Raw genomic sequence first — 13,774 nt, 5'->3', positions numbered from 1 at the left:
GCCCTGCAGCCTGTTTCTGACACCCCTGAATCTGTTTATGCTGCTATCTCCTCAGCAGGGGCTAAGATGCAGGATAGGAGAAAAGAAAGGATAAAGGGGGGAAAAAAACCCACACAAAACAAAGCAAAAAACTGAACAAACCACATAAAAGGGGGAAAAAAGATACAGGATTCCAGAGGGAGGGTGGGGGGAGTGGTATCCCACAGGTAAGGTAATTGCTTTCCCCCTGGGAAGGGTTCGCTTCTCTCAAGCAAGATGGCTGCTGCAGAATCCAGGTAAATCCCCGCACAGAAAGCCCCACAGCTGCTCCCCTGTGTCGCTTCCCAGTGCCTTCCACACTATACTCTCCTTCCTAGACTGCAGTCTGTGCCGTCTTCTCTTCGCTGGGACCCAAGGTGAGTGGATGCAGACACGATACCTGTGCTTTGACACTTAAAGAATTAAAGAAAAAAAATAGTGACTTGGTCGCCAGTGGGTCTCCTCTCTCCCCAGCAGAGACGAACCCTGCGGCCTTTTTTAAATGGGTGCTACATGGTCTGCTGATTCCAGCACTGGCTTTCTGTGTTTGGGAGCCCAGTTTGTGTTCCCCAGTTCTCTCCTTTCAAGGGGGAGCTCCCATAGCCGTGCACTGCCTTGGCCCACTGCCGTTGTGAATAGGCAGCCCCTTTAATGACTTCATCCATCCTTGGTTAAAAGCCTCTTTTTCAGATAGTCTTCAGTTTATTTCAGGTGTCCAGCCCTCTCTTTAGTTTTATTTCCAGTTTGGTTCTGGGAGGAGGTGTGCAATATATCCTCCTACTCTGCCGTCATCTTTTTTTCCCTCTTGTTTTCTTCCTTTCTTAAATAGAACTCATATAATTTAACCTTTTTATTGATGACTTAGCCTGATCACTTATGCTATATAGTAAAATAGTGATATCTTTAATCACAAAATACAGGATTAATTCCCATTATACAAAATGGTCCTCAGCTGCTATGATTTTCCTGTCCTCTTTGTTGTCAGTCCAGTAATTATCCTCTCTTAATGACAATTTGGCTATCTATGGAGTATCTTATTTACTTAAACTTTTCCCTAGACCAAAGGGTTTGGACAAAAAAAATTGTGACTAAGTAAAAAGTGTGAAGCATTCTGTTAAATAAAGTATGTGTTGTAGTGCATTTTATGACATCTATTGTTACTACTGAGCTATCTTGTTTTTTACTATTTCAAAGCCACATAATACAACTCCTTCATTCTACAAAGAATCTGAGGCCCAAAGATACTGGGGCTAATCATTGGCAATCAAAGAATATAATCTAGGCCTCCTAATACCAGCATAGTTCCATTCTATAAAATCAGCAATTCCCAACTAGGAGTTGCAGCAAAATCATTTAGAGAATTGTTCAGAATATGCATGTCTAGAACTGAATCTCAAATGTTCTTATTCGGTTAAGTCTGCCATGTATTTCTTTTCTTTTTTTTAACAACTTTTTTTTTCTCTCTTTAAAAATGTACATGTGATGATTTGATATACATGTACATTGTGAAAGGATTTCTCCCATCCAGTTACTTAGCACATCCATCACCTCACATAAGTACCTTTCTCTTTATTTCCTTTTTCTTTCTTTCTTTCTCTTTCTTTCTTTCTTTCTTTCTTTCTTTCTTTCTTTCTGTGTATGTGTGAGAACATTTAACTTCTCTCTTAGCATATTTTCAATACAGTGTTATCAACTATAGTCCCCATGTTATACCTCAGATCCTCAAACTTTATTCATCTTACAGCTGAAAGTTTATGCCCTTTTACCAGCCTCTCCCTATTTCCCCCATTCTCCAGCCTCTGGAAACCACTTTTCTATTCTATTTCTATGAATTTGACCTTTTATTTAGATTCCACATATAAGTAATACCAAGCAGTATTTCTTTCTCTGTCTTACTTATTTCATTTAGCATAATTCCCCCAAGGTCCATCCATGTTGTCACAAAAAAGCAGAATTTCCTTTCTCATGGATAAATGATATTCCACTGTATATAATATTCCATTGTATATATACCACATCTTTTTCCATTCATCCATTGACAGAGACTTAGGTTGTCTCCAAATCTTGGCTCTTGTGCATAATGCTGTACATGGGAGTGCAGATATCTCTCTGAGATCCTGTGTTCATTTCCTTTGGATATATACCCAGAAGTAAGGTTGCTGAATCATATGGTAGTAATGTTTTTAGTTTTTGAGGACCCTCCACACTGTTTCCTTTTTTTCCCTAAATTTTAATTGTATTTTTTCCGTTGTCATTTATCCCCCTTACACTCCCTTTCCTCCCACAATCACCGTACTGTCCATGTCCATGAGTCCTTTTTCCTTTTTGCTCCATCCCTCCACCCCCTAACCCCTCCCATAGCTGTCATCCTGCTGTCTATGAATCTGTCTCTGATTTTGTTAGTTCAGTTTGTCCATTAGATTCTACATATAAGTGAAATCATATGGTATTTGCCTTTCTCTGAATGGCTTATTTCATTTAGCATAATGTTCTCCAGGTCCGTCCATAATGTCACAAAGGGTAAAACTTTCTTCTTTTTTTATGGCCGAGTAGTATTCCATGTGTAAATATCCTGTAGTTGTTTTATCCACTCATCTACTGATGGGCACTTGGGCTACTTCCATATCTTGGTGATTGTAAATAACACTGCAATGAACATAGGGTGCTTATATACTTTCCAATTAGTTATTTAGGTTTCTTCAGATATATTCCCAGAAGTGGGATCGCTGGGTCAAAAGGCAGATCCATTTTTAATTTCCACACTGTTTTCAATAATGGCTGGACTAATTTACATTCTTATCAACAGTGCACAATAATTTCCTTTTCTTCACATCTTTGCCAACACATTTTCTCTTGTCTTTTTTATTACAGCCATTCTAACAGGTGTGAGATGATATCTCAATATGGCTTTGATTTTCACTTCCCTGATGATTAGTGATGTGAGCACCCTTTCATGTACCTGTATGTCTTTATTGGAAAAAATGTCTATTTGGTTCCTCTGCCCATTTTTTAATTGGATTATTTTGTGGGGTTTTTACTTTTGTTTTGCTATTAAGCTATATGAGTTCTTTCTGTATTAGGATATTAAACCCTGATCAGATATATGATGTGTAAAAATTTTCTCCCATTGTATTGGTTGCATTTTTATTTTGTTGATGGTTACCTTTGCTGTGTAGGAGTTCTTTAATTTCTGTTGTCCCACATGTTTATTTTTGCTTTTTCTTGGGGGGGGGGGTGGCGCGTATGTATATTTCTTTTTTTTTTTAATCTTGGAAGATTCTGATAATACACCCCTGAGTCACCATACTAAAATCTGGCTCTTGACTTTATTCTAATAGGTAAGGTTGCCATATATCAGAATTTGTTTCTGAACGGTTATATAGTATAAGTCTATAGAGTTTACACCATGAGAAAGGGGTTTTACTCTGAATAAGAAAAGTCATTGGAGGATTTTGAGCATATAATTTCACTCATATGTGGAATCTAATAAACAAAATAGAAATAGACTCATAGACACAGAAAACAGACTGACAGTTGTCAGAGGGGAGAGGACTTGGGGACTAATGAAAAAGATGAAGGGGGTTAAGCAAAAAATCCTAAAGTACTTAGGAATAAACTTAACCAAGGAGGTAAAAGACCTGTACTCAGAAAACTACAGGACACTGAAGAAAGAAATTAAAGAAGATATAAACAAATAGAAGCATATACCATGTTCACAGATGGGAAGAATTACCATTATTAAAATCTCCATATTACCCAAAGCGATTTATAGATTCAGTGCAATTCCTACTAAAATACCAATGGCATATTTCACAGACCTAGAACAAATACTTCAAAAATGTATATGGAACCAAAAAAAGACCCTGAATAGCCTCAGCAATCTTGAGAAAGAAGAACACAGTAGGAGGAATCATAATACCTGATATTAAACTATACTACAAGGCCACTGTTATCAAAACAGTCTGGTACTGGGACAAGAACAGACATATAGATCAATGCAACAGAATAGAGAGCCCAGAAATAAACCCAGGTCTCTGTGGTCAATTAATATTTGACAAAGGGGGAAGGAACATAAAATGGAACTGAAAATAGCCTCTTCAACAAATGGTGCTGGGAGAACTGGACAGGGCCATGTAAAAAAATGAAACTAGACCACCAACTTACACCATACACCAGAATAAACTCAAGATGTATAAAAGACAAATGTAAGCTGTGACACCATAAAAGTCCTAAAGGAAAACATAGGCAGTAAAATTTCAGATATCCCACGAAGCAATATTTTTGCCAATAAATCTCCTAGGGCAAGGGAGATAAAGGAAAGGATAAACAAATGAGACTACATCAAACTAAAGTTTCTGCTCAGCAAAAGAAAACATCAGCAAGATGAAAAGGGAACCAACCATGTGAGAGAACATATTTGCTGGTAACAACTCAAACAAGGGCTTGATCTCCAAAATATATAAAGAACTTATATGACTCAACACCAAGAAGACAGACAATCCAATTTAAAAATGGGCAAAGGACCTGAACAGATACTTCTCCAGGAGGACATACAGAGGGCCCATAGGCACATGAAAGAATGCTCAACATCACTAGACATCAGAGATGCAAATTAAAACCATATCAAGATACTACCACCTTATACCGGTCAGAATGGCCATCAACAAATCAACAAACAACAAGTGCTGGAGAGGATGTGGATAAAGGGAACCCTAGTGCACTGTTGGTGGGAATGCAGACTGGTGCAGCCACTATAGAAAACAGTATGGAATTACCTCAAAAAACTAAAAATGGAAATGCCTTTTGATCCAGCGATTCCACTGCTAGCATTATTCCTGAAGAATCCTGAAACACCAAATCAGAAGAACCTATGCACCCCTATGTTCATAGCAGCACTATTTACAAGAGCCAAGTGCTGGAAACAGCCTAAGTGCCCATCAGTAGAGGAGTGGATCAAAAAACTGTGGTACATTTACACGTGGAATACTATGCAGCAGATTTTTTTTCAGGGAGTTCTGTGAGACATCAGCTGACCCTCCCCAGGGCCCAGTGCTTTGATGTGCAGCTTGGTTCTTTCTGCACACAAACAAGCCCAGCACGGAAAAGCCACATGCTGTGGATCACTGATAGCTCTAAACAGGTTGACCAGGGTCAGTCACAAGCAGAATCTGACAAAGGCCTAGTGTCTTTGAAGATCTACCTAATACAAATAAACAAATACAAAGAAGCAGCCAAAATAGGAAAACAAAGAAACAGACCCCAAATGAAAGACAAAATTTTGTGTGTTGGCCCTTTAAGAGGTTCTCTTTGATCTCCAGCCTTCCCTCCCTGGTGGATAGAAACCCTGCTGCTTTTCACAGTTGGGTGTTATCTGGGTTCCTTTTTAGCACTGCTGCTGTAGGCGGGGGAGCCTACCTTGAGGCTAGATCCCACACTTCTCAGGGCGAACCCCCCAGCTACTGAAATATCCCTCTAGTACTTCAGCTGCATGCCCTGGCTGGTTTAGCTCAGTGGATTGAGCGTCGGCCTGCGAGCTAAGTGTCGCTGGTTCAGTCTTCCAGTCAGGGTACATCAGAGAAGGAAAACTCTGACTCCAAAAAACCTCCGCTGCCTTGTGGCATACCTCTTCAGGGGAAAGGCTAAGGGAGTAAACCCCGACAGAAAATCCGGAGCCGGAGTCCCTAAGGCGGTTTGACGTTGTAGTCAACACCGGCAACTCCTGCGGCGCACCTGAACCCAAGCTGTATCGACTCCGTCTTTCCCTTGGACCCTTCAGCTGCGAAGAGAGGGGGGGTCTGCTGCATGGGCAACAGCAGACCCTCCATATTACCCTGCCCAGGCTCTGTAGCTTCAGCGTCATCGCAAGATGTCGATTCAACACGGGAGGAGACAGATACCATGTCACTCCCGAGTCGGACTGCACAGCCATTCTTGGCGGTGCAGATAGACTCTGAAGAAGCTACACCATCGTCTCTCGAGACGGACGGCTGCCGACGATGACGACTATGCAGCAGAAAGAAAGGAGCTCCTACCTTTTGCTACAGCATGGATGGAACTGCGGAGTATTATGCTTAGTGAAATAAGCCAGGCAGCGAAAGACAAATATATGATCTCACCTAATACAGGACACTAATGAACAAAACAAACAAATGAGCAAACTAGAACCAGAGGCATGTAAAGAAGAAACAGACTGACAGTGACCAGAGGGGTGGAGGGCGGGGAGGAAGGGAGGGAAAGAGGGGAAGGGTCTAATCAAGAAACAAGTATAAATGACCCATGGACATGGACAACTAAATGGGGATTGACTGTGGAAGAGAGGGAAGGTGGGTGAAGCAGAGGAGAGCAAAGCGGCAGAAATGGGACAACTGTAATAGAAAAAAAGAAAGGACGGAAGGAAGGAAGGAAAGAAAGAGAAAAAAAGAAAAGAAAGAGGAGATAGGATCTCCTGCCTTAGGAACACAGAAAGCCTGTCTCACATAGCTGGAGGGAAAGTGGATTATACAGGCACAGATGCATGGAGGTGGATACATATGGAAAGAGAAGGTTGTCAAAGTTCTCTTTTGATTGTTTCTGTCACAGGAAGCAAGATTATTAGCTTTGAGGATAAGAAAGAGATATTGGAAGTTTTAAAAAGAGGGGACAGTATGAAATGGTTATCTAGGAGAGAAAAAGTGGAAATGAACTATATGCAACTGACGAAGGGCAGCTCCAAAAGCACACTTGAATTCGGAATGAACTTAATCAGCTTAAATATATGTTTTTCTGAGTTTCACATTCAGCTAGCTGGGTTGTAGACATAGAAACCAGGGAAAAGGTGGATGTAAATAGGGATGATATTTTGTCAGGTGAATACAATGTGGGAGAGGGACAAAGCAGTGACTAAAATGACAAATCATGGAATTTATGCTTAGGAAAGGAGGATTTGGAAGGGAAAGGGGGAGCTATGAGAGGTGTTAGACTCAATTAACTACATATAGAGTCCTGTGAGGTCAAAAGATTATCAGTGTTGAAGTACTGGAGAAAGCTTGAGAGATAGGAGGTGGTGACCAGAGAGTGAGATGCTGATATACAATGTCCAACGCTTTGAACTGGAATGAGGGTGCTTACCAGTTTCCTAAGTGGCTATAATAATTATTATTTATGAATTGATTTCTTTTTTAGGTTCATGACTACAAAGAAGGAACCCCAGAAGAGAAGACCTACTATATAGAATTATGGGATGTGGGGGGCTCTGTGGGCAGTGCGAGCAGTGTGAAAAGCACAAGAGCAGTATTCTACAACTCTGTAAATGGTAAAGCATTTTTTATTTCTACCGTTTATTAATGGTCTAAGAGTACATATCCTATAAAGCGGAATGCTGTGGGATGCTGGACTCATCTTAATTTAAGAAAGATTTAAATACTCACTACTCTTAATTTAAATCTGCACATCACATTCCAGTTTGTGTTTCTAGATTCTAACCATGTAATTCAGAACGTTAAATATTTGCTTTGCCTAAGTGTTTCTATTTATATTATTGTCATAAAATAAATATTGAAAAATGAAATTGTATTTTGGGTACTTGATGTAAAACATGGGACTTTCAAAACGCTGTTCCCTGGGAGTGCTATTTCTCCAGTAAGTTGGGTAAGTACAATAGAACTAATAGGAGTCCCAGAGGCTAAGCCAGACGTCACAGAGTTACAAAGATTTCTTTCATCTGCTCCTTAGAGAGAGTTCTATGTAATTAATTATAAAGAGATGCCTATGGGTGTAATTAGGGGTGCAAATATTTCCTCTAGTTATAGAGGAAAAACCTGGAGCATATTTACAGACAGAGGCATGTAATAGAGGACATTTACAATTCATACAGGGCGTACTCTGTTTATAGACTAAATCACTGACACCTATGATTTACCAGTAGAGTTTCATTATCTTTTTTTCTTTTTTAAGTTAATTTGTCAAACCTTCCTTTACTGTTAAATATAATTTCAATTTGTCTTTGATGTACCAAAGAGTTGGCATCTCACCCTTCCCTCCTGGTACACGCATTTCAATGTTAGGTAAGCATTGCAATTGCTAAGTACCTTCTTCATTTCTTATGTTTCTCTTTAACTGTCTTATCTTCCCATATCATAAGCTGTTGTGGATACTATAAAAGGAAGTAGAAAACATTTTTGTCATTGGACATATATACCATAGAATATAGGATGAATTGTGTTAGGTCAGACCTGTGTCCCATTTAGCTCATAATTCTGGCTGAAAGTGTGCCAATCTAGTTGAAGAAACAAAACATTCATAAATGAAACAAAACACAGTTATAAGATGACATTAATGGATGATATTGTCATGGAAGAAAGAAAGAAAATATGATAAAGGTATATATTAAAGGAATGCATCTAAATGAGAAAAACAGTTAAGATAGTCCTAAGTGACTTAGAGGAAAGGAGAGAAAGAAAAGAAGTCTGGTTTAGACCTAGAATCAAGTGATAAAACTTGGTTTATATCAGTCAGCCAAGTGACATGTCAAAGTTGATGTTAATCTAATCTAGTAAAGAGAAGTTTGGATATATAACACTTTGGAACTTTTATTTAGATCTTTATTTTTTTTTTTAGTTTATTTTATTGATTATGTTGTTACAGTTGTCCCAATTTCTTTTCCCTTTGCTCCCCTCTGCCCCAGTATTCTGCTTCCCTAGAGCAATCCCACCCCCCCTTAGTTCATGTCCATGGTTCATGCATATAAGTTCTTCAGCTTCACCCTTTCCTATATTATCCTTAAATTCCCCCTGTCTATTTTGTACTACCAACCAATTATGCTTCTTAGTCCCTGCACCATTTCCCCATTTCTCCCCTTCCCTCCTCCCAGTTGATAACCCTCCAAATGATCCCCATATCTATGATTCTGTTCCTGTTCTGGTTGTTTGCTTAGTTTGTTTTGTTTTTATTTTTTAGATTCAGTTGTTGACACGTGAGAGTTTGTTGTCATTTACATGTTCATAGTGTTGATCTTCTTTTTCTTAAATAAGTCCCTTTAACATTTCATATAATAATGGCTTGCTGATGATGAGTTCCTTTAGCTTTATCTTGTTTGGGAAGCACTTTATCTGCCTTTCCATTCTAAATGATAGCTTTGCTGGATAGAGCAGTCTTGGTTGTAGGTCCTTGCTTTTCATCACATTGAATACTTTTTGCCAGTCCCCTCTTGCCTGCAAAATTTCTTTTGAAAAATCAGCTGGTAGTCTTATAGGCAACGCTTTGTAGGTAACTCTTTGCCTTTCTCTTGCTGCTTTTAATAGTCTCCTTATCTTTAACCTTTGGCATTTTAATTATGATGTGTCTTGGTGTGGTCCTCTTTGGGTCTAGCTTGTTTGGGACTCTGTGCTTCCTGGACTTATATGTCTATTTCCTTCACCAAATTTGGGACGTCTTTCTTCATTATTTTTTCACATAAACTTTTGCTTTCTTGCTCTTCCTCTTCTCCTTCTGGCACCCTATGATTCAGATGTTGGCACATTTAAATTTGTCCCAAGGGTTCCTAAGCCTCTCCTCATGTTTTCCAATTCTTGTTTCCTCATTCTGTGCTGGTTGACTGTTGTTTTCTTCCTTATGTTCCAAATCATTGATTTGAACCCCGGTTTCCTTCCCTTCACCATTGGTTTTGTGTGGGTTTTCCTTCATTTCATTTAGCATAGCCTTCATTTCTTCCCTTTTGCATTTGCCATACTTAAGCATATCTGTCATATCTGTCAAGTCTGTGAGCATCTTTATCATCAGTGTTTTGAACTCAATTCTGTTAGGCTGGCAATCTCCTCATTTGTTAGGTTGGCTATCTCCTCATTGCTTAGTTCTCCCACTGGAACCTTGATCTGTTCCCTCTTTGGGGCCATAGTTCTCTATCTCCTCATCTTGACAGGCTCCTGTGTTTGTTTGCCTCTGTGTCTTAGGTAGAGCTGTTATGTTGTAAGGGGCGGAGCCTTAGGTATTCGTCAGTATGGGGTGACCTGTTTCACCATGTTGTTGCTCTATATGTAGGGGAGGGGTCTGAGAGGGAACAATTCCACTTGCTCAGCACTCACCCCTTTTCCAGGCACTTCTCCCACTTTCATATGGGACTGGCGCCTCTCTAGCTGTTGCCCTGGCCATGGTTCCCAGAGTGGGTGGGTCTGCGGACGTTCTAGGGACTGAGAGACCAGCAGTTTCTTCCTCCACCCCAATCCCCACTGGTTTGCACAGTCAGAAGCAGTGAGGCTTTATTTTCCCCAGCGCTGGAACTGTGAGCTGTGAAGTCTGGTCTGGTGCTAGGAGTACTCCCCAGGTGTCCCTCCCTACTTTTTAAAACATGTGACTGCGCTTTCCACCAGCCTACCACTGCTGCTGCCACCACCTCTCCACCCCGCCTCTGCCCCTCCTACCTGTCTGAGTGAATATTTCTTCTTTATATCTCTGTTTGTTGGACTTCCATGCAGGTTGATTTTTCTGGAACTTCTGGTTGTCTCTAGTTTTGAGGTAGTTGTATTCCTTATTAGTTGTGGAGGGAGATACAGCATGTCTGTCTAGGCCTCCATCTTGGCCCGAAGTCCCTGTTTAAATCTTTTTGAGGAAAAGTTAACAGCAAAATAAATGTAAAAATAAAAAAATGATAAATAATAATAAGTAAAAAAAATTCCAATCTTAGAAACTATATGGAATTGAGTCATAAGCTGATTAAGTACAAAAGAAGAAATCCGTCTCAGTCCATTTATTTGACTGTCTTTTCTATACCTATTTGTTAGTGACTTGTCTCTTCCTTGAATGTTACTGAAATAATTTTATATATTTTGTTAGTTTTACAGATAAGACTGAGATATATTTCTGTTTCTTAATGTTTAAAAAAATCTCTGTTATATAAACAAATTTTTATGTTTCTTTACTCTATGTCTGGAACACTTTTCTTGGGAGAAGCACTCAAGGTTCTCTACCCCATCTACCATCCATAGTGTTGTAAGAAACAGAGTATGAGGATCACTCCATTTAAATGCAGCCTTTATTCTTAGCAATAAGGTCCTTCCCTCAATACCCTGCCTTCTTCCCATTGTGAGGAATTAGGCTGATAATCAAGCCCCAAAGGAAACCTCTAAAGTATGTCTACCTCTCTTTCTTTCTCGTAAGATTACGACATACTCTGATCAGCTGTCACTCAGATTTCTTTTCTCTGGGCCCAGTGTGGCCCTCCTAGCTCATAGTGTACAGAACAAGAACTCAGCCCAGTAGAAAGAAAGAGAATGGGGGAAGAGGGTGCTCAAATGCCTTTAAAAGTTCCAGAATCTTAAATAGAGATCTTCAAAAAATAAACTCCTCCCAGTCCATCTAATCACTCATCTAGACTTCTATAGTCCTTTCACTTTCACAACCAAAAGTCTCACCCATAGTTTTGTAATATTTATACCTGGGAAATAGGGAGAGGAGAAAATATCTGCCACTCTTGTACCCTAAAGTGAGACTTTATTCTGCTTTTCCTCAACCATGTACTGTCAAATTAGCTGAGTTCAAATTCTGGCTACCCCACTTACCATGTGACCTAGAGCAACTTGCTCAACCTCTCTTAGCCTCAGTTTTCACATGTGTAAAATAAAGGTAAATCTTATCTCATAGGACTGTTCTAAAAATCAAATTAGGTAATACATGTAAAGCACAATACATAGCACTTAAGTGATGAATGGATGTTAGTTATATTCTTTAATAGTAGCTCTTTATTCCATTTTAAAAATCTATCCTCTATGATGGGTCCTGATGCCTAATAAAGCACCTCCTGAGAAAGGTAGAGTGAGTGTAGTTGGATATGGGGCAACTGTCAGATCTCTGTTTATTCCAGATGCTGGGAACAAGTCAGCTGTAACATGCACAAGTGTCTTCATTGCACAAATATCTGTAAAAACTAGAGAAGCCAAATAATTCTAACTCTGCTTCCCTTCTTTTTCAAATTGACATATCTGATGTCTTAAAGATGGAGGAATCATCAGTTATATGTCCTTTCTTCACAGTAGAATCTGGGTAATACAGAAGGGTTGGTGGTTTGAATACCTATGTAGTCTTTTGACCACAAGATTCCCTAATTTCCACTAGCCATTAAAATTTTTCCTTTTTTGTCTATAGCTTATCATAATAATTACCTGCTTTGCCTTTCTCTCTACAATCTTAACTGATTCTGAGCCTCATTCCATTTTATTATTTTTCTCAATCTCTCAAAAGTTCATCTATTTTCTACTATTTATATCTCTTGACTGTCTCTTTCTATCATCTTCTATGGCATATTTATTTTCTCTTTTAATAAATCTCTCGAAGAAAAATTAGACTTTTGAGTTGATTAGGCAGGCCCAGGTAATCTATAGAAAAACATTCTTCAGGTAAAAAATAACAATTGTATCAAATTGAATCTATACTGTTTTAATATATTTTATTATTTAATGTATTTAGTGAGAATTAATATATGTATGTATGATGTCTATGATAGTACTATGCAGAGTGCAAAAATAATTAGCTTTTGGATGCAAATAATTTATACACTTATACTTGAAGTAGTTTTTTTTTTTTTTTTTAAGATTTTATTTATTTATTTTTAGAGAGAGGGGAAGGAAGGGAGAAAGAGAGGGAGAGAAACATCAATGTGTGGTTGCCTCTTGCACGCCCCCAACTGGGAACTGACCTGCACACAGACATGTGCCCTGACTGGGATTTGAACCAGCGACCTTTTGGTTTGCACTCCATCTACTGAGCCACATCAGCCAGGGCTAAAGTACTTTTTAATTTTTTATTGATGAGGTGTTTCTGCAATTAGTACCAGGCAGAGTAGGCACACAATAAGTGTTAAATGAAGAAAAAAAGAAAAGACATTCTAAAAGTGTAATGATATTTTTGTCAACTCTTGTAGAATTTTAAAAAGGTAAAGAAAATTTGGTGGTTAATTTGTAAATAATTATTTGTAAGAATTTGTAGAGGAAATTTTATTTTATTATTTAATCTCTTATTTCTTTTTGTTTTAATTGCCCCCTCCCTTAGAAGAAAAAAAAAATTCTCCCTCAAAGCCAGGAGGAGAGGTGCTTTACTTTTTGAGTTTGAAAACTTCTTTTTTCTTTCTTTTTTAAATTCTTTTTTATTCTATTACAGTTGTCCTAACTTTTCCCCCTTTGCCCTCCTCAGTTCAGCCCCTCTTCCAAAGCCACCCCCACTCTGTTGTCCATGTCCATGGGTCCTTTATACATGTTTTTGACTAATCCCTTGCCCTTCTTTCCACCGTTCTCCCCCACCCCCTTTTCCTCTGGCAGTTGTCAGTCTGTTCCTTGTTACCATGTATCTGGTTCTATTTTGCTTGTTAGTTTATTTTTTTCATTAGATTTCCCTTATAAGTGAGATCATATGGTATTTGTCTTTCACTTACTGGCTTATATCACTTAAAGTAATAGCCTTCAGTTCCATCCATGCTCTTGCAAGGGGTAGGAGTTCCTTCTTTCTTTCTGCAGCATAGTATTCTATTGCATAAATGTACCACAGTTTTTTAATCACTCATCTACACACTTAGTCTGTTTCCAACACTTGGCTATTGTAAATAGCGTTGCTATGAACAGAGGGGTACATACGTTCCTTTGAATTGGTGATTCAGAATTCTTAGGGTATATTCCCAGCAGTGGAATCACTGAGTCAAAGGCAGTTCCATTTTTAGTTTTTTGAGGAAATTCCATGCTGTTTTCTACAGTGGCTGCACCAGTCTGCATTCCCACCAACAGTGCACTAGGGTTCC

The 13,774-nt window shown here is 38.9% G+C and overlaps 1 protein-coding gene across 1 annotated transcript in view; it reads left to right on the top strand.

Annotated features, from left to right (window-relative positions):
• Positions 1 to 13,774, top strand: part of RABL3 (RAB, member of RAS oncogene family like 3) — a 58,998-nt gene that overhangs the window by 28,805 nt on the left and 16,419 nt on the right. Inside the window, exon 3 of the mRNA XM_090277120.1 lies at positions 7,180 to 7,309. Within this exon, the coding sequence (XP_090133246.1) occupies positions 7,180 to 7,309 (130 nt within the window). The remainder of the gene's footprint in view (positions 1 to 7,179; positions 7,310 to 13,774) is intronic.

Source organism: Furipterus horrens, unplaced genomic scaffold (assembly GCF_987537825.1).
Source record: "Furipterus horrens unplaced genomic scaffold, mFurHor1.1.pri manual_scaffold_1, whole genome shotgun sequence".
Taxonomy (NCBI): Eukaryota; Metazoa; Chordata; class Mammalia; order Chiroptera; family Furipteridae; genus Furipterus; species Furipterus horrens.
The sequence above is the reverse complement of the archived record's forward strand: the minus strand, read 5'-3'. Positions and strand labels throughout refer to the sequence as shown.